Raw genomic sequence first — 23,947 nt, forward strand, 5'->3', positions numbered from 1 at the left:
AATCGCTTTCCTGCCTTTTCTTTCCTTTCTGAGGCGAGGCGCTTGCAAAGTGTCCGGGCTAATCCACATCATGACTGCAAATAATAGAACTTAATCTATTTTCAATATGGCAGCGGCAGCGCAACACAAATTAAGAACTCATCAATTTTTAATGCCGGCTCGCTGGGAGATGGGAAAAAGTTTCGTCCACTCCAGGCTCCACTTGAAAAATACACCCCAGGGGATTGCTCGCAATCCTCCGACAACTTTGTTGGCTCCTTTAAGGCAAAATAAAGTGGGAAGTGGGAAATGGGATGTAGAAAGTGGGTGTGTGCAGCTTGTCTTGACCAACAAGAGAGCTTAAGGTTATATTTTAACAAACAACATAAAAGTTTCACACTTTCCCTTGTTATTCCCGTTGTCCTTGCGGGTGTTGACGTTGTTAGACTTTTAAAACTGAAATTAAATCTGCTAAAGTGCCTGTGATGAATGAAGGAATTTTAAACAAAACACACAGTCTAATGAAATCAGCAATTGAAGGAAAATCACAACAAGTCTACTGTAGAGTCTTCCTTTGGATAAGAACTAAAATAATGTAATTAAATATTATGTTAAATAAATAAATAAATAATGAAGCTTAAATTAAACAATGCTTTAAATGATTTTTAAAAATTTCCAAATTCCCTATTTTGATTACAAGTTTAATAGACAGTAGGGTATTTAAGTTTATTAGGCTTCCTCTGTTTCCGATTATTCCCTGATGGCAGCTCTAAATATCATTCGTATGCCCAACACATTAAACAAGTCCGATTTCTGCCAGGCTAAGCGATTTTAAAGTCGATAGCAGCAAACAGTTGTCGACACAATTTTCAGGGCTGTAATTGAAGACCACGGACACAGGAAACAGAAGCGCGCAAACAGAGGGCCCAATATTCAGCGAGTTGATGATCAACCGCCAACAGCAAACAGTCGCAAACGCGGAATGGGCTCCAATCCCAGTGGCCTGAAATGACAGGCCCAGCCTCCTCATCTGGCCGATGTTTGCAGGATGCGGACGCAGATATGGCCAGAGATACAGATACAACCTCAGTTACAGACACAGATACAGATACAGATACAGATACAGATGCAGATGCAGATACATGTACAGCCACCGACACAGGACCAACATACTGCTAAACTAATTAACTAAGCGCAGCTGTGGCGACGTCACCTTGAGAGCCGCTGTCGTCGACCGCACTCGTCTGTTGTCGGGGGTCACGATTTTTTTCCGCCTCCCTGCTGCACAAGTGCGTGCTGCAACCCTGCGAGGGGAGACACAAAAGTACGCTAGTAGAACCACGAAACAAATAGCAAACCAACAAACTGCATTTAACACAACCAGAGAAAAATAATGTTAAAACTAAATATTTTCACTTTGAATTCAAGATTTTTGGTTGCTGGCTTAACAAAGTGTGTTTCTTTTTTAAGTATGTTAAAATGTAGTTTTAAATTGAAAAAAAATTTAATTTACAATTTTCTTGTAGGATAAACCAATTAAATAAGTTAATAATTACATTATCATATTTTTAGTTAATATTAAGAAGGTTTATATTTTGAAAAACAATGTTACATTCAAATATTTTAATATTATTATTATTTTATTTATTATAATTTTGCCAGTCTCTATAAATTTATTTTGTATTCTCTACAAAATGGTTTCGAATTCCACGTTTGTTGATAAAAACTAGATTATACTTTAATAAATAAATGGAGCAATAAGTCTTTAAGTGAAACTAGCTGTTTTTGCTTTTCGCCTATCTTATTATCAAAGAGTATAGTAGTAAGGAAAAATGTAATCAATATTTGCAAAAACCCAACAGTTGTTTAAAAAGTTATTTTGAAATTAAGTTTAACACATAAATAACCGCCAGATGGCATTGGAGGCATATTTAAATAAATAAAAATTGAAATTTAGTTATATTAGTTGTGACCCCCGACTCTAGCGTTCCTTCTAGTTGCTTAACAAATTTTTAGGAAATAAAATTACAATTTAAAATTTTGTATTTTAATGTTTATTCAAATTTATTTAATCAAAATTAAGCGTATCTTAAATTTAATTTAAGCTAAGTACTTATTAGCAAGTTATTGTTTACAACATAATTAATTGTTTTAACAATTTATGAATTTGCTGTAAGCATAGCATTTTTTTGTTTTTTATATCTGATTTTTTTCAAAGCTTATCCGTGCACTCCTTTATACTCAATTTGAAAAATATCAGACAAATAGATATTTCCAAACGATTGTCGCACTACAATTATATTTGGCTAGTGGGGAAATATGTAATGACAAATTTTTAAGGCTCCCCTCGCATCGACTTCCGTTAGTGTTTTTGTGAGGCGGACATTAGGCTCGGGCTTGTTGTGATAGTTGGTAGTCGGGAAGTGGGTTTGGGCGACGGCAGTTTCCAGTTGCCAACTCCGCACTCACTTGTTTGGCAATTAATTTGCCGGCGTCTGTTATTTCTTTTCGCCGGCATGAGTGTTTGCAATCTAAACACGGTTATTCGCTAATTAGCAAAAAACAAGCACACAGATACAATTCCGGCTGGGGAGCGGCGGGAAGGGAGCGCCACATTCCCAGCGGTTCTGTGTTTGTTTTCGGAGGTGCTTGGCCTCGTTGCCATTTATTGGCGCATCCCCAACCGCCCGATTCCTTTTTTTCGCACTCTCGCATAAAATTAGGTCGCCTTGTAATTAGCTGCTGTTGCTTTAATTTTAGCACTTCACTTTTGTTTTGCCTTTTTTCTGTTTGCTTTAAGCGACGTTGCGAAGTGGGCTGCCATCGCAGGGAAAGTGTCAAGAGCTGGTCGCATGAAATGCTATGAAATTAAGTCTAAAATGGTTGCTAATACGATGTCTTAATTAGTGTGAACATACGGTTCACTGACTATTTTTGCAACGCTTTTAATGGAATGCCAAAACCTTTCCCACTTCAAAGTCCCAAACACAAATTTTCATTTAGTTTGGCGCTGCATCTATGGGTTTGATTCCATTACGCATACGCCGCATGGTACGAAAGCGAGTATAAGAATTTTTAAAAGACTTGAAACAGCTTAGGTGAGTACTACAAAACCTATTAGAATAGTTGCCAGTGGCTTCTAGTTGTTTATTAAAATGCCAGAAATAATTTCTGTTCGAAATTTCCTTAGACTTTCGGTGGTTGTCGTTTTAGTTTTCAGCCGAGGTGTGGCCTTAGCCGAAAGTTTTCCTCCGCACACATGGATAATAAATATTTGCTTTGGTATTTTGATATGAAGTTTTATGTAGTCGGGGATTTGAGGGTTTTGCAAAGTCAGCGCAGCTCAAAAAACATTCGTGGAGGAGGAGGCAAGATATCTAAACAAAGCGCATAGTTCATAAGTTGATGCCCGAAAAGCTGGTTGTATTTCGCTTTGCCGGAAAATGCCAGAAATTCTTCAACTTTTGCCGGATGCCCAAAAAAATAGATCAATTTGGCATGCATAATTCATGCTGCCATTTTAAGCAACATTTCAAACTCTTTGCTCGCTTTTCAATTTGCTCGAATTGACTTTATCGCACATGGCCATAAATCGCAAGGAGCAAAACGAACGTGGAAATCAATTTAATTATGTGCTGCCTGCCGAGAAGAGACCCTAAACTTAATGTATTCTTTATGGCAGAGGAATCTATTGAACTGCACTTTGAATATCTCGAGCGGTGGGTAAAACTTTCCATCCGCCGAGAGTCAATATCATGAATAACGATGTAATAAAATACGTGATATGAATACCAAGACCAGTCGGCACACATGATGAACTGCTAGTGCTGTTGCTCTGTTTCTGGCCGAGGATAAGCCTGAGCCAGCACATAATTCTTGAGTATTTTCTGTGAATTAGCTGGCATACTTCAGCCATAAACAGGCTCGCTTCCTGCTGCTCAACGGCTACTTGCCTGCTTCTGTTCCTGATCCTGGTCCTGTTCCTGTGTCCCCACGAGCAGCAGCAGGAAACTCCAGCAATTTTGCAAGCACAAACGCTGCACAGAAATATGATGAGATAATGCCAGAAAATAATAGCTCTGACTACTCCAGCGTCCAGTTGCAGCCGCAGCAGCGCTCGCTTCCCATAGGCCAAACCTCAACCAGTTCTGACTGAAAAACACCCCGGACCAACTTCCGAAAAGCATTCCTCTGTCCGCCGACAATCACTTAGAAAAATATTATATTTTCAAAAGAAACAACTCCGTTCTACACAAACTTATAAAATGCGCAATATGTATACATTTGTTTAAACCAAGAATGTTTTACGCGAGCCACTTATGAATATCTGTTTTTATTTATTTAAAATATTTCACCTATTTAAAACATTTTATTATTTGTAAAGTTCAACATGTTCTTAAGCTTTTGTTTTTTAAAATTTTAAAATTTTGTTAAAGTTTTATTGTTATTAATTTAATGTAATGTATTTCTATATGCTAGCACTTTAATAGCTTAAAGTTTTATAGCAACCATTTTTTTATGTGGTTCAAAATTTTTATATTATATTGACATAACTTTATATTATATATATTTGTTGAGCAAAATTTTCTTTAACTTTAAAAAAAAAGTGCTAAAGAGATAGTTTTTATAATTGAAAATAATTGGTTCAGATAAGCTTAAAAAATATTTACTACTTTACTATTTGATATTTGGCAATCGTTAAATTCCACTTTGCTGTGCTGAAAGATTTTTTTTAAATGTAATGAAAATATTAAATATATTTAGACTTTCAGTGTAAGTATTTTCAAAACCCATATACCCCGCAAAGACCACTGAAAAGTCTGAAGCTGGCTACAAATTTTGTGACAGGCAGCAGTAGAGAACGGACTTGGTCCTGGTATCCGAATCCCCATTCCCCGGGGGTCACTCAAGTCCAAAGCGTCTGTGTTTCTGCATATGCAAAATGGAACAATTCAGCTCTGCTTGTATTTTTGCTTTAGACTTTCAGATTTACTTGCCATAAGGGTATTTGCCAAGATTCAGTAGGAACATAAACTAAATTGGTATTCTTGTTATAATAACTTTGCAATTGCCATTTAAAGTTACGAATTGAGAAAGTCGAAATAAAATAAGTTTTGTTTTAAAGCCAGAATGTGAAAGAAAAGAGAGTTTAGACAAGTCGACAGTTCTAAACCTTTCCAAAAAATCGTCTCTTAAAAAAATTAAATAATTTTATTAAACAAACTATTTTTTAGCTTTGTTTTTTTTGTGAGTGAGATTCGAATAGTTTTTTTTATTTCGAAACTTCACAAGTAAAGCGGTATGGGAAATAGTTTTTCTTTAAATTTTTATAAAACAAACGTCTTTTGAATGCCAGTGAAAATGAGCTTGTTGATTAGTTTTTTCAGTTATAAGAATTTGAATCATCTTAAAAGTAAATAAATTAAACAAACTTCGTTAGTCTTTTTTAGAGCATTAGTAAGTCGATTGCTGTTAAGGTAGTAACTCTTATTTTGTTTTCTGTTTACGTTGCTGTTTTCGTTTTCATGCAACGTCGCATTAGGCAAAATGCAAACCACTTTTCCCAGTTCCTCCGGTGGCAGTGGGAAAAAATGAGGGAAATAAATGCGAAAAATGAAAACAATCGGAGGGTGGGGAGCGTCCAAAACGCTGCATTAATTCGTCGCAGTACTTCCACGTTAAATGCGAGCGCTGTCAACCTGGCTAATTTGTTGCGTTTGAGCGGCGGCCTTAAGTTGCAGCGACAAGTGAACAAAAGTTGCCTTTAAGCGCCATTAAATTGGCCTGGCCGTGACAGCTTGACATAATGCCTCGATTATGCTGACACAAACACAATCAGATATATGCGAATCAATAAAGTGTAAATTGTAACATTAAATAGTCATTAGTGTCTAGAGCTATTTGACCGGAAATTAATCAAGCAATAACCGCATGGCCCGAACGCTTTATACTTGACCAGTTGACTGGCCGTTGTTTTCCACACATTCTCACGCCCAACCGCACCGAAAAGGGTTAATGTTTGGCCAGCCTTTGTACATATCATTAAGCACACAAATGCGAGCACACACGCATATATAGGCCTACATACCTACATATTTGCGGCGCAATCAGATTGCGCCTTGTAGATGTGTCAAACAAGTGACGGAAACTGTTTATTATTGCCCCATTGCGGGCCGCAAACGGAAGAGGATAAAGGATGTGTCAGTCAGTCAGTCAGTCAGTCGGTCGGGGCCAAATGAAATGAAATGCGGGGCGTGCCCCGTGCACTTGCCGGCCCAATAAATTTAAGTCCAACATTTCACTGCATACCTCGGGCCAGATGATCCCGAATTCCAGAGCGTCGGACTGGCTCTAGACTCGCAGATTAAAATAGAGAATTGTCAACAATTTTCAGACTTTGTCTGGGCAACATAAAATAAATACCCTAATGGCTTTTTCTGCCTCAAAGCCGGAACTGCTGGCAACACCAAAGACCAGGCACAAAGACAAGTCAGCAGGACGTTTGTCTTTCGCATTGTGATTGCCCCCGGCCCCTGCCCCTTCCTTTTTTCTTCATACGACACACCCACACACACACACACACACAAACGACAGGAGCCATTGTGCTCAAGGACCACACACACACACACACTCATATATATCCACATCCGGTGGCCAACTTCCGTGTGTCAAGAAGCGCTCAAGCATTCATTTATGAATTTTTATTATTTTTTATCTTTGCCACCATTCGCTCTCGACCATCCGCACACTTCCGACCCCGATTGCCATGTAGTTTATATTGTTTTTGGGGGCAACTGACAGCTATTGCTTAGAGTGTCTCTGCGGGGCCGGGGAGCTGTAGATCAAAGTAGAGCCCAGGTTGAACGGCTTGCACACAGTGTAAACAAAGTTTGCAGCCACACACAATTGAGTTTCCGGAAACCGTCTATGCTGAATCCGATTTTAATTAAAATCGTTTTGTGCAGGAAGGAAGGAAGCCAGATTTTCGGCCAGGCATTCCAGCAATTAGATTCGCAAGAGGAACCACTCCAAAAAAGTAAACGTTTGCTTGCAAATTATTATTAATTGTACTTAAATATTTTTTACAATTTATTAAGTGTTAACTAGCTTGAGAAGTAACACGTGTGTATATATTTAAATTTTATTTTGTTTAGTTTTGCATTTAAAACTATGCAAGCAGAACGGTTTTTAAGGAATTGCTAACATTATTCATTAACACTTTCTTGAGAAAAAAATATTGGGAAGATTATTAACTTTTGCAATCTGCAAATTTTCTAAGTTTATATTTCTTCTTTGTTAATTTCTTTAATAAAAAATTAGGCTTCAAAATTGAAACTCAAAAAAACATAATATTAAATGGGTCATTAATAGATAAGTTCATAAGGTGAAACAGTTAATAAACAATTTTTAGTTGCTAAAAGATTTATTTATTTTACGATGAGCAAAAAAGATGCAAGTCTATTAAATTTTCATATTTACAACTTTAGGGAAAACAAGATATTATAATACAAGCTTAAGTCAGTTTTCTGTGCTTAAGAATTGTTTGTTTATTTAATTAGCTTCTGACTGAAAGAGTCTAAAAATATGGAGTTCTTAATTTGGCATTCTGCATGTTCGTTTTTCAATAAATTTATATGTTCAATTTAAGCTTAGTTAAATCTAATTAATCGTTTTTAAATAAATTTTTCCAGTGCATGTCTAAGCCCAAAGATATTTTCAAGCCCGAAACTTAAGCCGCAGCTTTCCACTAGTCATAAAAGCGCCGTAATCGCAACTCTGGCTTACCATTGAAAGTTAAATGCTGGCCACTGATATTCATATGGATGTGTGTAAACAGCAACCAGCTGAGTAGCGCTAAGCAAACACAAACACAACCACTCGAGCAAATATCGCACACCCACAGGACCACGTCCCCGCACACTCGAGAGCGAGTGTGCGAGTGTGTGCGTTGATTTCTCGAAACCAAATTCATCCAGCCATGAGACCAACAACTAGCAACAAGCCAGAAGGGCCACCAGATGGGCAGTGGATGGGGCTGAGCATGGGCGTCCTGGTGCGGTGGCAGTGGCTACAATTTGTGGCAGGCGACGCATGGCCTTGTCAGCGGAGCTGGAGGACGAGCCACAGATAGACAACTATAAATATGAATGCATGTCCTCAATGCCGGCAAAGGAGGAAGGGGCGGAAGGGACGGAAGTGGGCGGGGGAGGCTGCTGGTCCGGCTTGTTATTTACAGCCGGTTTTCAGATCTTGTGGCATAATTTAAGCACCTTGTTTAGCCACTGTTTATGGTCTCTCATGTCACTGGTCCATCTGCAAGTGCATGCACAGAGAAAACTAATATAACTCATTAATAGTTTTCATAGAGAACAGTTTGGACTTTACAACAAAAATGAATTTTATTTTAGTTTACCTAAGAAATAACACCTTTTACGTAATTTTGTTATTTTTATTTAAACGGCTAAAGCAAGTTACTCATTCTAAGAGTTAATTGAAATATAAATTAAATGTTATTCTTTTGATTATACTTTTAAACCGATTCCAGCTAAAAGTCAGATTTTATTTAATTATTTTATGAATTGCCATCCTAACTTATATGATCTTAACTTAAAAATTTGTTCTATTTAAACTTTTGAATTGTCTTCTCAACATCGTTCATTATTTGATGGTTTTAAAAGTCAGTAATATTAGCTTCAATTTTATTTATAAGTTTAATACGGGCTAATTTCTTTTTGTGTACTTTGAAAACCGGCGCATTTGTTTGTGTATTTGCTTTTGGGGTCACGGGGTCAATGATGGCCAGCGCACACATTCATCAAGCTGAGCTGAGCTGGCGCTTTGCCACTTTAAATAATTTATAAATGCGACAAATGTGAAAGGAACTTGGCCATAAAGCTGCTCGGCAAAGGATTTAGGGCTGGGCGCCGCCCCCCGAACTTTAGTTACGCAAATCAACAAACAATTCAACGGCACAAAAGTGGAAATCCTTTGCCAGAGCTCCTCGAACGATTCCTTGCCCCGACTCCTGTCAGCAGAAAATTCGTATTCGGCTATCAAATTGTAAAGTGAAAACCGCTGACTTATTTTTTTCTCACAGGCAATATGTGTGCGTGCGCGTTGACTGCCTGGCATTATGCAAACAAGACAGATCCCTGGCAAAACCCTTTGCCCCTGCTCGCAATTCACATTTGCTGTACGCACTCAACGTGTTTCGACCTCGCGTTTTTTGGAAGTTGAGAATTTGCAAACACTGGAGCATGAGGGCGGGGAAAACGGTTTACCAAAGGATTCGCACCTGAGATGTTTGAAGGCGCAAAATAGAGAGCAGGAACAGATGCCAGGCGGTGCCAAACCACTTTGGCAGTTATGATTTTTAAGTGACGCCAACGATTTCATTTTGCGATTTTGAGGGTTTGTTCAAGATGGTTTTTTTGGTTTTGCCCTTGGTTTAACCTTAGTTTCAAACCTAAAAACATTTAAATGGTAAAGAAATTTTCGAAAACACTTTAACAATTTAAACAAAACATGCTAGCCTACTTATCATGTTTCTTACATTTTCGGCAATGTCTTAAATACTCTTAAATAAAAGAAACATGTATTTTAATTTATTTTAAATTTTGAATAAAAATGTATTTTATTTTAAACAATTTATTTGTTATCATTATGTGAGAACCCCTGATATTGGTATTCTGGTATTTTTAACTACAAACTGATGTTTCAGATATATGGTTGAAATATATTTAGCGGCATTAAATTTATTTTTAAGCCAACACAAAAATTATATATCAGATCTCAGCTTGTGCATTATTTGATGAAATGTGTTGCGTATAGAAAAGATCGCTTTTATATGGCATAGTAAAATGTAGAGAACGTTATATTTATGGTCGATATGGCTGCCCCCAAGTTTTGGTTATCAATTAAATATATCCCCAGCCAGCTTTAAACAATTTCGCAGGCCTTAGCCTTTACCCGTTTTAAATTGCAGTAATCGGCAGCGCAAATCGCGAGTGTCGCCCCACCACATATCATATCACATATTGATCGCAAGCCCATTAAATATGCATTTGCTGATATCGCCTAAATCCGCAACGAAAACAGCTTATGCGGCATTCGCCGTGTGCGCCGTGTGTGTATGTGAATGCGTGTGTGGATCCGTGTGGGTTGGTTTGCGTGTGCGGTTGACAGTCGTAAAGAAATACATGGAAATCCGGAGAGCCAAGGAAAAAGCAAACAAAACAATAGAATTTAAATGATTTTAATGCGACCATTGAATTTTATTGAAGCCGACGGATGTCGAGGCATTTTGGGCGCTTGGTTATGAGCCTTACGGGTGTCATATGAATACCAACCACGCCTCCCCTTCATTCGCACTGACAATAATAATAATTGTCAATTGCAGCAGCTGTCGCACAGGCGGCGCCCACGAGGCTTCCAATTTTTTTCATATTCAATTTCAAATGAAATTTTCATGTCACACCCGGCAAACATTCAAACCCCCACCCCCCCCACTCGCTGGGTAGCAATTCTGGTGTAAATTTCACGTTAGCTCTTTGCCAACTTAATTCCAGGCGAAATCTTTGCATACTTCTCAGCAGGCTGCGCAGCTGTTGTAGTTTTATCCACCGATTTTTATTAGCCGGTGCCGTAGCCGTAGCCAAAGCCGAAGATATGTGCGGTGGCTGGAGCTTGAGCTCGAGCTGAGCTATTTCGGTTTTAAGTTGAGCTGCTTTGCGTCTGAGCTGCTTACAAGGTATTTGCATATTAGCCTGTCCAACGCATATTTTGATTAGAAATTGCTTCAGGTTTCCACACGTAGTATCCTTGCACATCCATATCCTCAAGGTTGAGCCGGGCCTGGAACTCGGCCTTGTTTTGGAATTTCGGCATATGAAATTCGTACGGATTAATATTTCGAGCTGGGTAGTCATATGTGGCGTTTAATGTTCTGTTTCGGCCAAGTGGGCTATTGGTAGCATTAGTGTACTGTTTACTATATAGTAGATATAGATAGTTTGGCTGCAAAATATTTGTTCAATCCAGTTTAATCTAGATTAAATTGCTAAATAATAATAATATAATTAATAATTAGTAAAATTAAATATATCAAAATAGTAGTAGAGCAAATCTACATTTTAAAACGAACTTCCCAGTTAATCATTTCCCCAACTAAGAGTCAAATTACCTGTCCAATTCAAATTTACGATATTTTATTTGTACAAAAGTTTCTGCCATTTTTTTTTTGGCTAAAAGCTTTAAGTTTTAAGTTATGCAATCAGTATGCTGTCGGGTTCAGTTCATGACAGCTACGCTATCGGTGTCATCTTCTTGTTCCCAGTTTTACCAATCAATTTTGGTCTCATTTGGGTTGAGCTTTAATTTCATTTGGTGTTTTCGTGCGGATGCCCACGGGTGCCGGCGCCTAACTGCATCACTTTGAGTGCTGTCAGACAGCAAAGTTCGCAAAATGCAAATGCTAATGACGTGTGTTCGCAGCCGTGCTGGAAACAGGACCTCCCAGACTGCCCCTAGCCACCCAAGCCCCACAGACCCCATGGAACCCACAAACAACAGCCATAATAGGCACATAACAACATTATCATTAGCAGGCGCAGGCAGCACATTAAATTGCAATTGTTGTTCCGCCGGGGAGTGCCAGTGGAGGTATCCTAGATGGCAATAGCAGTGGCAGTGGCAGTGGCAATGGCAATGGCATCACATCTGCAATCGGAGTATGTAAATGCATGTGTCTAATTGATTTTGTTGCGTGCGGCGACAAAAGCTTTCATTCGCCAGGGCCCATGCGTCGTATGCGTGATGTTGATGGAACAGGACAGAGGAGCAAGTGTGGCGTGTACTAAAACTAAAACGCATTTTAAAGCCGCCTTAAAACATTAGCAGCATGTGCCCCAACTACCTGGTTACCTGGCTACCTGGCTACCTGGCTTGCTTACTTGATTCACTTTATGTGCTTGCTCACAAATTTCATTTTGATGAAGCCAATGTGTGGGTCCCTGTGTGTACCTATGTGTGTGCCCAGCAGCCGAGAGTTGTTGTCCTTAAACTAGCTCAAAAGACCGAGCTGAGTGGCTGCGCTCTGCCCAGTCCCTGTCCCACTCCCGCCCAACTGCCTCGTCATTAGCATATGTAGTTGAGGGTCTGGCCCGAACAAGACAAGCAAAAAAGTGTACAGCATCCCACATCCAACACCCCGCTGGCTGGGTTTGAGTTGAGCTGACAGGCGAGCTGTCAAAGCGGATTTTAGAGCACTCGCTGCCAGGTAAACAACAACAGAGGAGCACATTGGCCAGCTCAACGAATGGGGGATGCCCTTGAGTAAATCTCAGTAAAATAGTCCAACTAACGGTCCAAAAGAAATGAAAGTTACCAAGAATTTGAGACAAGCTTTGTACCTTCTGTTTTGGGTAGTCAATAAAAGTAGATGTAGAAGTTCTTTATGTACTCCCATTTAAAACTGTTTACTTGAAAAGCAAACTATCTTAACTTGATTTCCGTTTATTATATAATCAAGTCTGAAATTATTAATTATAGATAATTTGGTGGATTTATCCAAAAAATAGATGAAAAGTAATAAGTTTTATTTTTATGTAAATAGCTTAAAATGAAATTTTAACAGAAAACATAAAATTGTGCTTATAAAAACATGACTTCACAGATTCACATCAAGTCAGTAGTGACTGTTCTTAACTGGAGTCAAGCAATTTAGTAAATAAATAAAATATTAATATTTAAATATAAAATAAAATAGATATGCGTAATTATATCTAATATATAATCATTATAATCATTATTATAATCATTATCTTTTAAAAAATTGTAAACAATTATTGAAAGCTAGCGTTTGAATTTGACAAACATATTTGATGTTTAAGTAAAATAAACAAAACAAATAGAAAATTATTACTGTAAAGGCTCTAAAACTCATTCACTGTTGGCAAGCCACTTCCTAATTTCGCTGTACCCCACAAACGTTTTGCAAAGCAAACACCTGTCATGGTTTGAGTGTTGGCCAAAAGGGTTTAACTACGTATCTCACTTGTTTCTGTTTTGTTGTTGCTGGTGCTGCTGGCTTTGTTTTTGCTATTGCTGTGGCGGTTTGCCCTTGGCCAAAAATGCATTGTGTTGGCATATTCACGTTTGTGCCGTCGCTCTGCGGCTAAAAATTTGACAAGCGCCAGCTCGACGAGGCAGGCGAAGGACATTATGGACCCGAAATACCTTGTTAACATATGAGTGTGCGTATACTTAATTTCTGCCCAAATGTAGGGCACTAAATTTGTGTGATAAATGTGGCCGAAACTTGATGAAAGGCGTGACTCCGAATGTGTTTGCTTAGGACTTTGGACCCTTAACCAAGTGGGAAAAAATCATATTTTCTTAGTTTAGTCTATAGCCTATAGTTTGGTTTAATTACAGAGTAATGAAGTCCATTTTCGACATACGTTCTGCTGGATTTCCATCGTCATCTACAAGCAGATGGACGTCTGAGTACTGAATCTTTTCCAGTTCGGCATATACGGACTTGCTAATGTTTAGTTCTGGGTACTTTGGATGAAACGCTTGGAACGAGATAATTGGGTGGTTGTTATATAAATACTAACCATTTTGGCCATTTTCCAGCACTCCAAAGCAGTTTTATTTCGGCTTAATCTCAGGTTGATGGTGGCCAAATATCCCCAGACATCGGGAATAAAGATATCGACTTCAGTGCAGCGAGAGAGAAAAGGAATGGCTTCTTCAAGTCGATTAAGCTGTGGATGTCATGAAGAATAACTCTAAATATAGTTTTTTTTATATAAAAGCTAACATGGTAAAGTGCCAATCCCTTTCCGAAGTTGGCCAAAAGTTCTTGCGTCTGTGGCTAGAGGGCACACAGAGATCGAAGGCCTTTTCGGCCAGCTCATACTGTCCCCTTTTGAGGCACAATTGACCGAGGCGCAGGAAACTCAGCCTGAACAGAGCCTTGTCATTCGGTTCCGTCGTTAGCAACAATTGCTGGAAGTATTTCAAGGCTTCGTCGCAACGTCCTCGGGAATATTCCGCACTGCCATTAATATGCAGTTGGTAACAGCGCTGGTTTAAAGTATTCAACTATTTATAATTTCATATCAATATTAAGTTGATCCCACCTTTAACTTTCCTGGCACACTGTTATCCGTTGGCATCATAACCACCCCAAACTTATCATCAATCTGCCGCTGGAGAATCTTTAGGGTGGTCTTTATAAGATAAGCTTCGGCTTCCGTAAAGCATGACTCTATGTTGGCAAACACAGCCTCAGCAAAGGCGTATGCTCCCAGGCGAGCAAAAAGCTTAAAAACAGGATACAACTGGGTGTTCATCGCGGTGCAAGAGCCCTTCATTTCGAAGTCAACCGGCAGATAAAGTTCATAAAGGGAGCTTGGTGTGAAGGCCAGAGTCTTGGGGGTAATTTCAAGGAGATTCTGAAACTTCCAACGCGTGAACTCCATTCCTGGCAAATAATCCACCTCCTTGTAATAGCAGTACAGCAGAACCCATATCTCCGTTTCCAGATTGTTTTTGTGGGCGAACTGGCGCAGACTATCGATCATATTCGTTTTTGCCGTGCTCCAGACTTCCTCCTCTGGTGATCTCAGATCCATCATGTAATTGATATAAAGCTGCAACAGCAATCTGCGCTTGAAGGAAACAATATTGAGGTGTTAAAAAAAGGTAGCGGACAGTTGGACTACTTTGAGCTAATATTACATACTCTTTTATGTTATAACATCTGCATTACACACACTACACTACTAGGCAAGTGTGATACCAAAGAAGACCAAAATATTTCATTTATAATGTTAAAACTCATTTAAAAGTTTATATGTTCTTGGTTAAAAGTAAGCCCGTAAAAGCAAGGCAAACAAATTAGTAATCGTACAGGTCACCCAATTCTAGAACTCCAGTTAGACTCACGTAAAGTAATGTCCGCTCCAGTCGGTGGTCCGTGGTTTAATGAAATACCTCGCCGCCTGCTCGAACTGCAGAGTTTCAACGCTATTTAGCAGCGTTACAAACTCGAAAATGACTCGGTTGGAGGTGCTGCTGTCGAGCTCCTCGTAGATATGGATGGCCAAGTCCCGCTGCCCAGTGAGGCTGGCCAGTCGCATTTCGTTCATCAGCCGGGTCAGGCCATGCTCCCCGTACTCCTGGTTCGTGGCACAGTCACAGCTATTCTTCCAACTGCAGGCGGTGAAGATGCCCTCAATGCGTTCCATCAGCTCGTTGTACATGTGTGTCAGCATCTCCTAAATAGGCAAAAACCATTAATAATGGATAATATAATATGTGTACAATACACCCACTCTAAATTCAATGTTCGTTTTCGTGGGCATGCGTACGTTGAAGTCGCAGCCGCAGATTTTCAGCACCAAATTGCTTAGGTTTCCCAGCTGGCAGCAGAAGAAATCCTTCTTCTCTTTGATGTCCTTGACACCCCGCTTGATTATGAAGCCGATTGTGTCGGAAATGAGATCATCGAAGGTGCGATACAGCTCCATACACACATCCACATCGTTCGCGTCCTCCTTGAGAAATTCCATGTCGAAGCAGCGTCGCAGCTTTGACCTTTTGAGGAGGCTCTCGTTGAACTTGTCCAGGGGTTCGTTGCGCTCGCAGATTGGCTGAAAGAAGCAAATCTTGAAGGTGCAAAACATTGGGGCCACTTGCAGGGTATCTCTCGGCAGGCTAACTTTGATTTTAGAACCCACAACGGGCTTTAAGTGGACGGCAAAACGGCAGTAGTTCACTGGGGAAGGTTTAAATATGAACAGTCAAAATATATTTCAAAAATAGCCCTATATCTCACCTCCTGGGTAACCAAAAATGCTGGGATTGAGGACACCCTCGTACAGGACATTGCTCGGTGTCTCCTGGTAGAGTTGCATCAGCAGCTCGTAGTCGTTGTGAACAGCAGCCTGCTCAAGGATCTGCCGCAGCTCCTCGTTGAGCACGAATCGGTGCAGCGAGTTGTTGATCAGGGCCAAGTCCGATACAGGATCGATACTCGGCACCTGGAAGTCCACATCCTGCTCCCAGAGCAACATGCGAAAGAGGCGTGGCAGCTTGACCCTGCAGCTGGTCTCCATTTGGTTGAAGCTGAAATGCATGTTGTGGTTGAGATCCCGCTTGATGTTCTCCCACACAATGCTGGTGTTCTGGTCGCTGATGATCTGCGATATAAATCCGAAATAGGTGCACAATGGCATCACCCCGTAACCACCATCCTGCTCATCCGGTTGCTTTGAGCGAAAGGAAACACTGAGTCCCAGTTCGGCTGACTGTGAATGCAGTTCCTCCGGCACATTGTAAATCGATTCCAGGGTCATAAAGGTCAAATTGGTAAAGTCGAAGTTCTTCAGGATGGGCAGAATGGAGTACATGTGCCACACGCTGCAGGTGGTGATTTTTTCATTGGACTTGGCCTGCGAAATGGTCTGGTATTCCGGATACAGATAGATGGTGATGTCGCTTATAAAGCGGCGTCGCTGGAAAAGCTGCAGCAGATCGCAGTGACCGCGGGACAAGAGTTCCAGCCGTTCCTCCGCAAAGGCGTCATCCTCCTCTCCAGCCTCTTCGCTGAATATCCTTTTACTCGACCTCTTTTTGAGGCCGACACCTTCACCGCGATCCGAGGACTCAGTGTTTGGTGGACTCACTGCCTGGGAGGATGCAGAGCCACGGGACTTTGTCTTGGCTCCCTTGCGTCGTCTGGGAATCCTTTGGTAGAGGGAGATTAACAGCGGCTGATCGCTGAACTCGTTCATGTCCTCGAGGTCGTTCTGCATCACACCCAAGGCGAACACCGGCCTCTTCAGATTGAACTCGTGCTGGTAGATGATGGTCTCCGTGGTGTAGCGCTCCTGCATCTTCTGCAGCGTGTTCTTCGGATGGTAGAGGTGCAGCTCCAGCGGGTGTTCCGTCTTCGGCAGCTTGGTCATCTCGTTCAGCTGGATGTAGAGGAACACCCTCTGCTGCAGCGTCTTTGGCTCCAGCTCCAGCGGTCGCTCCGTCGTCTGCACCTCGGTTGGCTTGTTTTTTAAGGCCTCGACCCCCCCGCTAAACCTTCTTCGTCGGGACTGCCTCGAAGTTCGACGGACGGTGCTCCGGCCAACAATGCTAGACCCATCCATTGTGACTGAAAATATAGGTGTGTTTTGATTGAATTCCACTGGCCTTGACACCAAAAGCTCAGGTTTCCTATTTCATTTATCCGAAAACCTATTAAACAGTACTTTGCAAAAGTAATCTGATTGTGTTTTATATTTTAAAATAAAAATTAAAAGATTTTTTTGGTATAAGCCGAGTTTTTCCTACAAAGTTAGAAAATTCTTTAAAGGTAGTATTGGTATTTAATAAAACTGTTTCCAGACCTGCATTTGTATATCCAATATTAATTTCAGTCAAGAAGCTTAGTCTGTCATGAAAACAGTTCAAAGAAGTCAGGTTAATGCCATTCTTGACGCCATTCTTAATTTTGAAATAACTGAGCGCAGTTGGCCTGTCCTAAGTCTTAACCCCACAACAAACGTCTGGAATACCTCCTTCAGACTTGAAATGCGTATCCAATTCTCCGTCATACACCCAAACCTTGCAGAAACTTAAGAGGTTACTTACCCGCCCTCCAAGACTCTCATCTGCGTATCTTTTATTTAAAACGAAAAAATGTTTTATGTATTCTGATGCCGACGCCGCGGGATTCTAAACAATAAACACTTCAACAAGTTGGCTGCTCCGTTTTCATGCGCCCTCGCAAATTGCGAACGGTCTGGCCTAAAAATCGTATGCCATTTGGTCTTGAATTGTGCTGCTGTGTGGGTTTTATGACTCCCAGACATATAAGTTTTATTAGGCACGGTGGGGTCGTAAACAATTTTCGGCAAAGTGTTAAGAAGCAACTTGAATATCATATGACAGGTTGAGAATTAAATTCGCCAAGTGCTCACTGGCATCTGCAGCCGCAGATCCAATTTAATCAGACATGGTGCTCGTCGCTGATTCCACTCAGCGTGCGCAGTGAATTAGGGCAATGCTTTGAATTTATCCACCGATAAAAGCGCTTTCTGTTTATTTCCTTACTCCCAGTGGCTCGAAAGCCAAAACAATTAAACGCCAAGCTGTTAGCTGGTAATTAATTAAGGCGGAGAAGACAAAGCGGAGCGTAAATTGATTTAAATGCGCAAAACTGAGGGCAAAAGAAGGAATATTTGTTTGATTTAATTTCCAGTCTCCCTGACTCGAACTTCCAGCTCATAGTTGTCGGTTTTGTGGCATTTTTCGTTAGCCTTTTTTTATGGCTTTCAGCAGGACGGTCAAAGTCAGTGAAAATGCATTTTTTAAATTAAACTTTTGCGCAACTTTTCACATAAATGTGCGCACACCTAAAAGGCAAGGACAAGAACAATAAAAACGAAATAAAATAAGAGAACAGAAATTACCACTTGACCTGTAACTGGCTGGAAAAAATACCAGCGACTGCGACTATATAAAAATATTGCAAATTTATACAAGCCAAGGGGTATTTTCGTGAGCGCGGATTGCAATGCGTAAACTTATGCCATATATTGCATTTATAACGGGCTCGCACGGGCTCCGAATATTATTATTATTTAAATGTGGGTCAGCTGAAATTTGCATAACGAACAGGGTCCTTTTCCACTCAAGATCGTGTGTGCGAGTTCCTTGGCTTCGACTGCATGGCTTCCTGCACTTTTGCCAGCGTCAAAGGAACCGAACTTAAAATGCAGCGCTCACAACTTTAATATAACTTAATCCTTTTGCGGCGCCTGTGTGTGTGTAACTTACGAATTATGGCGTTAATACCACTGTGTGCTTATGAGTCCGCTGTCCCAGTGTGCGTGTGTGGGTTGTGTGTGCGTGTGTATGCGTGTGTGTGCTGAAGCTCGTGTTACTTTAGCAAGTTGACTTTAGGGATCATCATTAGGGAGCGCTGAGTGTATGAGTGTTTGCCAACATGCAGCTTGCGGCTTGAGTTTGCTCCAGCAAAATCCCAATGACGTCAGAAGCTTAGCATCGTAGCCATGCCACAAAGAAAGTTATTTATGGAAATAATGTTAATTATCACAGTAAGCAAAAAAGTTGAACATCGAGAACCTTAGCTGGGCCCTAATGTGCTCAAATTCTAGGCAATGAATGAGTTTCTATTTTAATTCTTAGAAACGTGAGATATATACAAATTAAATCAAAGCCTGCTCACGTTGTCAAGGTGAAAAGGAAGAAAATGTCTGCATAAATATTTCCAATATTATGGATTGCTTTGGCTTGTGTGGATTGTTAAAGGAGTCTTTATTTAATTTATTTAATGTGGCCTTGCTAACCTTTGCTCGCGCTGTTCTGCAGCTTATTAATATAAATCAACGAACAGACCGTTGTAATTAACTTTGCTATGTTTTGAAAGAAAAAAATAATATTTTGCCACAGAAACAGCTACGACTTTCCCATTACTAAAAAAAGGTGACTAAGAGTATGCAACAATATATTTGAAGTCCGTAAGTTCGTACGAATTTTTCGGAATGATGCCGTTCTTTTTTAATTGCATACTTTTAGACACCCTTTCAAGTCATTTCAAAAAGCTAGTAATCTCTTTGGCGCCCTTATAAATGTAATTAAAAAATTGATTCACAAAACATTTTCTATCAAATTCCTCAGCATATTTAAACGACCTCAAACAACCACTTCACCGCTTCCTTGTGGGGTATCATCTCGAGAACTGCTAAAAGCCAAGGAAAAAAAATCGGAAGCCACTACTAAACCAGTTGCAACCCCTTGGCCACACTTGCTCCTCGTACCCTTCGGAAGTAGGTACAGCACCACAAACAACCTGAGTGAGTGTCACCGGCAGGAGCAGGGCCAAAGGGAGGCGATGCGGGGGATCCCCTCTTGGTGGTACACGTATGCTGAAACGATTACAAAATGCTGAAAACGGAATTTGCAAAATGTCACGTCTGACGTTCGTTGGCAACTAAGACGGAAATTTACCACTAAATGACGACCAACCCCCGAAACGAGGAGGCACCCTCACGGCTCGATGAAGTGCAAAAAAGCGCCCCAGACGAGCTACTGCAAATTATGGCCATGTTATGCTGAGCAAAAAAAGTTCCCCCAAATGGAGCATCAAAGGAGTGCACAGCAGAGAATACAATTTTCAGGCTTGACTTGCCATATGCTTAATGCCACACTTTGATTAGAGAGATTAAAAGTTCACCTTTAACTAAATCATTTCTTCTCACAGTCACAAAGGGAAAAAGACTCAGTCGCTAAACGAATACGGCTTATTAACATCCGATGGCTGCATCATGGCGTAGCCGTTCCAGCCGCCAGAATCACCGCCCGCATTCCGCTGCAGTTGCAGGTTGTATTGGCCGTAATGGCTGTAGGGATGGCCCATGGCCATCTGCATTTGCTGTCGCTGCTGCAGAAGCTGCACCTGAAGCTGCTGCATCATGGCGAAATTGTGGTACTGCTGCTGTTGCATCCTGACATCACCAGGATGACAGAGTGGGCTCTGCTGCACCTGTTTGGTCATGTACGTTCCTGCTGGAGCGTGGGATGTCGGATGTGCCCGCTGGGAAACAATGGGTTTCTGCGGCGGGATCTGCATCGGCCGCTGCTGCATCTGCAGGCGCTGCTGGGCCGCCGCCTGATGAGCCCCCATGGGCGGTTGCATGGGCACTCCGTCAACCAGAACCGGATACACGTTCCCGCCGAAGACGATACCGCTGCCGTAGGAGACCATCCCGCCCGGCGAATGCTGACTGCCAGCCGACTTCTGCACTCTAGACATGATGATATCTGTAGCACTATTTTTTTTAACTTAAATTTCAATACTCAAATTTGCACAACCTGACACCGAAATGATGATCGAAACACTGGCTAGAGTCGGAAAAGATATTGACAGCAATTTCTGTGCTGCTCTCTTGACAGCTTTTTGAAGTGCTCATTATTTTGCCACATGCTACTTCAGAGTCTTAGCTCTGAATGCTTTTGATTCATGACTGAACAACTCAAAGGATTGTTCACCTTATCAGCACGTACACTCTGAACTGATACACAGAGTTGGGGCCAAAGGAAAATTTTTAATTAAGACAAGAGTAGAACTTGAAGTAGACAGCCCAGACTGCCAGAGTGCAGATAAAGGGAAGACACAAAGAGGTGAAAAAGATTACTTTTTAATACAAAAGATAGCCATGGCTGGCCAATTTATGTGAAACATAATTGAAAACTGTACTTATCTGAGAAAACATGTTTAGAAAATGAATGAAAACAGAAAAAACATATTTGAAAAATAAATAAATACGGAAAAATATACGATATTCTGAAAAGCATTTTAGTTTTTGTAGCCAGAAAAGTAGGTTTTTAATAGAATCTATATAATTAAGAATGGATCTTATTGTCTAAAAAAATTCCTAATTTTTTTTTGATGCATTTACCTCTTACCTTTTAATTTAAGTTTTTTTTTCTTGATTTTTTGGTTAAGTGCTTGTCTGGAAATCGCGTTTTAATATTCCTTCCTTTTTTAAACGGATTAAATGTAAAGCTGATAATAAAATAATTGGCGTTGCCTAATTCTCACTTGGTTTAAAATTTGGATAGGGGCAACAAAATGTATAGTGGATCGCAAAATATTCAGCCATGATTGGTCTAGTTCGTCCTATTCTTCTACAGTGTGCCTTTTATATCCAGTTCAAACTGACTTTTATGTCACTTTGTTTTAGATGTTTTAGAATAAAAAGCTAGTCAAAAATCAAACAAGAACATATTCGGCTGATCGACATAAAGACCGGAAAGTACCATATCCAGGCCTTTTCCTTTAAAAATTAAAGTCCCATCAAGTAAGTGAGATGGTAATCATGTGGAACTACACACTTTGTAATAAGCCATATAATTCATAGGCAACTGACCTCTTTGCTGGCCAACATGTTTCCCGATGACTTCGACGTGGAACCCTTCAATCCGTTTAATGTGGGACCGCCCAACAGCGGAGCCCGCTCCGAATTCAAAATCCCCACCTGCGTTACGTATCCGCCCCCGGTTTTCGTAGCTCAGCGAGCATATTCGCAGGAGGCTGTAGGATCTGCCTCCAAGAAGTCGCTTTCCCGGGACAGCAAGCCGAAATTGGGCCAGTCACAGCTGGGTGAGGTGGCCATTTCCAAGGCCATCAACGAGGAGATGGCCGTGGCCAAGAGGCAGGCCTCGGCCATTCATGAAAATGGTCGCATTGGTGCAGGGGGTGTTTCCAAAGAAAAGCTAGTCGAGGATGCCAAGTCGAAGGCCTCGCTTCGCACCTTAATGCCAGTGCGGTCAAGTCGTCAGGCAAGTGGAGATGGCAGGTCCAAATCGAATCCATCCTCTTTAGACTCCAGTGTGGCTTCCAAGGCGAGTAGCGCTGACAAACCAAGTCAAGCCAGCATCTCTTCCAAAGCATCGAATATATCCCAGACAAGTTCTTCAAGCGCCAAGCTCACTCCCAAGTATATTTTGAAGTCTCCAAGACCCTTGGAACTAGAGAAAACTGAGTCAAAGGTATCGCACAAGACCTCAGAAGTAATCTCTGTCGAGGACAGATCTTTTAAGCCGCAAAAGTCTGATTCTGGCAGCCAAGGATCCCTGGTGGCAAAGCCTTCCAAATCTGTAAGTCAAGATATCCAAAAGGATGAAGCAACTCCCTCTGAACTTGGCTCCAAATCAGCCAAGACAGCCTCTTCGATCGCCATAACTAAGCCGAAAGTCAACAATTCAAGTGTACTCCCTGAATCCAAGGATGGGCCCCTCTATATTCAGTCTGAAACTGCCTTGTCCTACAGACAATCGCTCAATCAGCAGGCTGCCGAGATGGCAGGTCGCCTTAATGCCGGCACTGAAAACTTCAGGCGCTACAATTCAGTGGCACGGAATCACTCGATCGCCGTGCCACAAAAGCTGTCACAAGGGGATCGCATGACCTTCTGGTTCAGCGATGCTGTCCTCTCTTAACAAACTAATCGCTACAGAAAAATATAACTGAAAATTAGTAGTTCTTACAATCATTATTTTTTAAAACTTTCATACCATTAAAGTAAATGAGGCAGTAAAGAGGAAACTAACCTGATTTGCGGTTCAACATTTTTTGCTGATACTCTGTGCGATTAATTCAAATGCGCTAAAAATTTGCGGTCGCTTGTACGTTTTGAATGCAATTGGCCTATAATATATGCAAAAAGTGAGCTTCATTTTGCAAAATAAATTCGAACATTAATAAGGTATTGCTCGACACACGCTACTGTGAATTAAAAACATATTTGCATTCCTGGTCATTGAAAATACAGCATAATATGTGAATTATAAACAATTAAAGCCTTTGCAACGTGTATAATGTGCATCAAAATAACAACGGTTGCAAACTTTTCTGTTTCAGAAATGAAACCGAAAATCAGATTAATTCGAAAATATTTTAAGGTACTTATTAGCAAAGTAAACAGTTTTAAAATCCAAATTAAAGGCCAACAATAGTTGTACACGGGCTTGCGCCAGAATTTCTGTTTGAAAACAAAATTAATGGGGACAATTTGGTCGAGCGTTTTGTTTGGGGTATTGTGGTTAATTTTACTTTATTTATTACAGCGCAGAATGCTAATTGCAGCTGCCAGCGGGCGACGACGACAACAATGTTAGTTTGTTGCTGCTGGCTGCCTAATCAGCGTCAGCTTTTGGCCAGGAGCTGTGGAACTGCGGAATTGCGGAATAGCGGGCCCGGAAAATCAGATGGGTATCCTGAAGGGTGTAACAATTATAATAAATGCCTGTGGCTTACATTTAATTGCATGTCAATTTGTAAGCCGCTGGCCCGAGCACACTTGTCCGTAAGTAGGCCACAATAAATGAGGCGGAGGCGAGGCAAGTGCACAAAATATTTATATGGAAATACTGCGAT

The 23,947-nt window shown here is 40.8% G+C and overlaps 3 protein-coding genes across 3 annotated transcripts; 1 reads left to right on the forward strand and 2 right to left on the reverse strand.

Moving 5' to 3' along the window:
• Nucleotides 1-13,389: 13,389 nt before the first annotated feature.
• On the reverse strand, nucleotides 13,390-17,201 carry LOC128262464 (uncharacterized). The gene is given in 8 exon segments (XM_052996738.1): nucleotides 13,390-13,542; nucleotides 13,599-13,748; nucleotides 13,805-13,839; nucleotides 13,842-14,070; nucleotides 14,127-14,652; nucleotides 14,935-15,266; nucleotides 15,324-15,766; nucleotides 15,827-17,201. Coding segments are annotated over 8 exon segments (3,174 nt in total). The 5' UTR covers nucleotides 17,151-17,201; the 3' UTR covers nucleotides 13,390-13,407.
• Nucleotides 17,202-20,174: 2,973 nt separating this feature from the next.
• Nucleotides 20,175-20,972, reverse strand: LOC128261583 (uncharacterized). Its single transcript, XM_052995355.1, has one exon. The coding sequence runs from the start codon at nucleotides 20,819-20,821 to the stop codon at nucleotides 20,288-20,290; it is 534 nt and encodes a 177-aa protein (XP_052851315.1). The 5' UTR covers nucleotides 20,822-20,972; the 3' UTR covers nucleotides 20,175-20,287.
• Nucleotides 20,973-21,715: 743 nt separating this feature from the next.
• LOC128261345 (uncharacterized) lies at nucleotides 21,716-23,116 on the forward strand. The gene is made up of 2 exons (XM_052995004.1): nucleotides 21,716-21,869; nucleotides 21,930-23,116. The coding sequence occupies exon 2, from the start codon at nucleotides 21,955-21,957 to the stop codon at nucleotides 23,008-23,010; it is 1,056 nt and encodes a 351-aa protein (XP_052850964.1). The 5' UTR covers nucleotides 21,716-21,869; nucleotides 21,930-21,954; the 3' UTR covers nucleotides 23,011-23,116.
• The last annotated feature ends 831 nt before the right edge of the window (nucleotides 23,117-23,947 follow it).

Source organism: Drosophila gunungcola, unplaced genomic scaffold (genome assembly GCF_025200985.1).
Source record: "Drosophila gunungcola strain Sukarami unplaced genomic scaffold, Dgunungcola_SK_2 000001F, whole genome shotgun sequence".
Classification (NCBI taxonomy): domain Eukaryota; kingdom Metazoa; phylum Arthropoda; class Insecta; order Diptera; family Drosophilidae; genus Drosophila; species Drosophila gunungcola.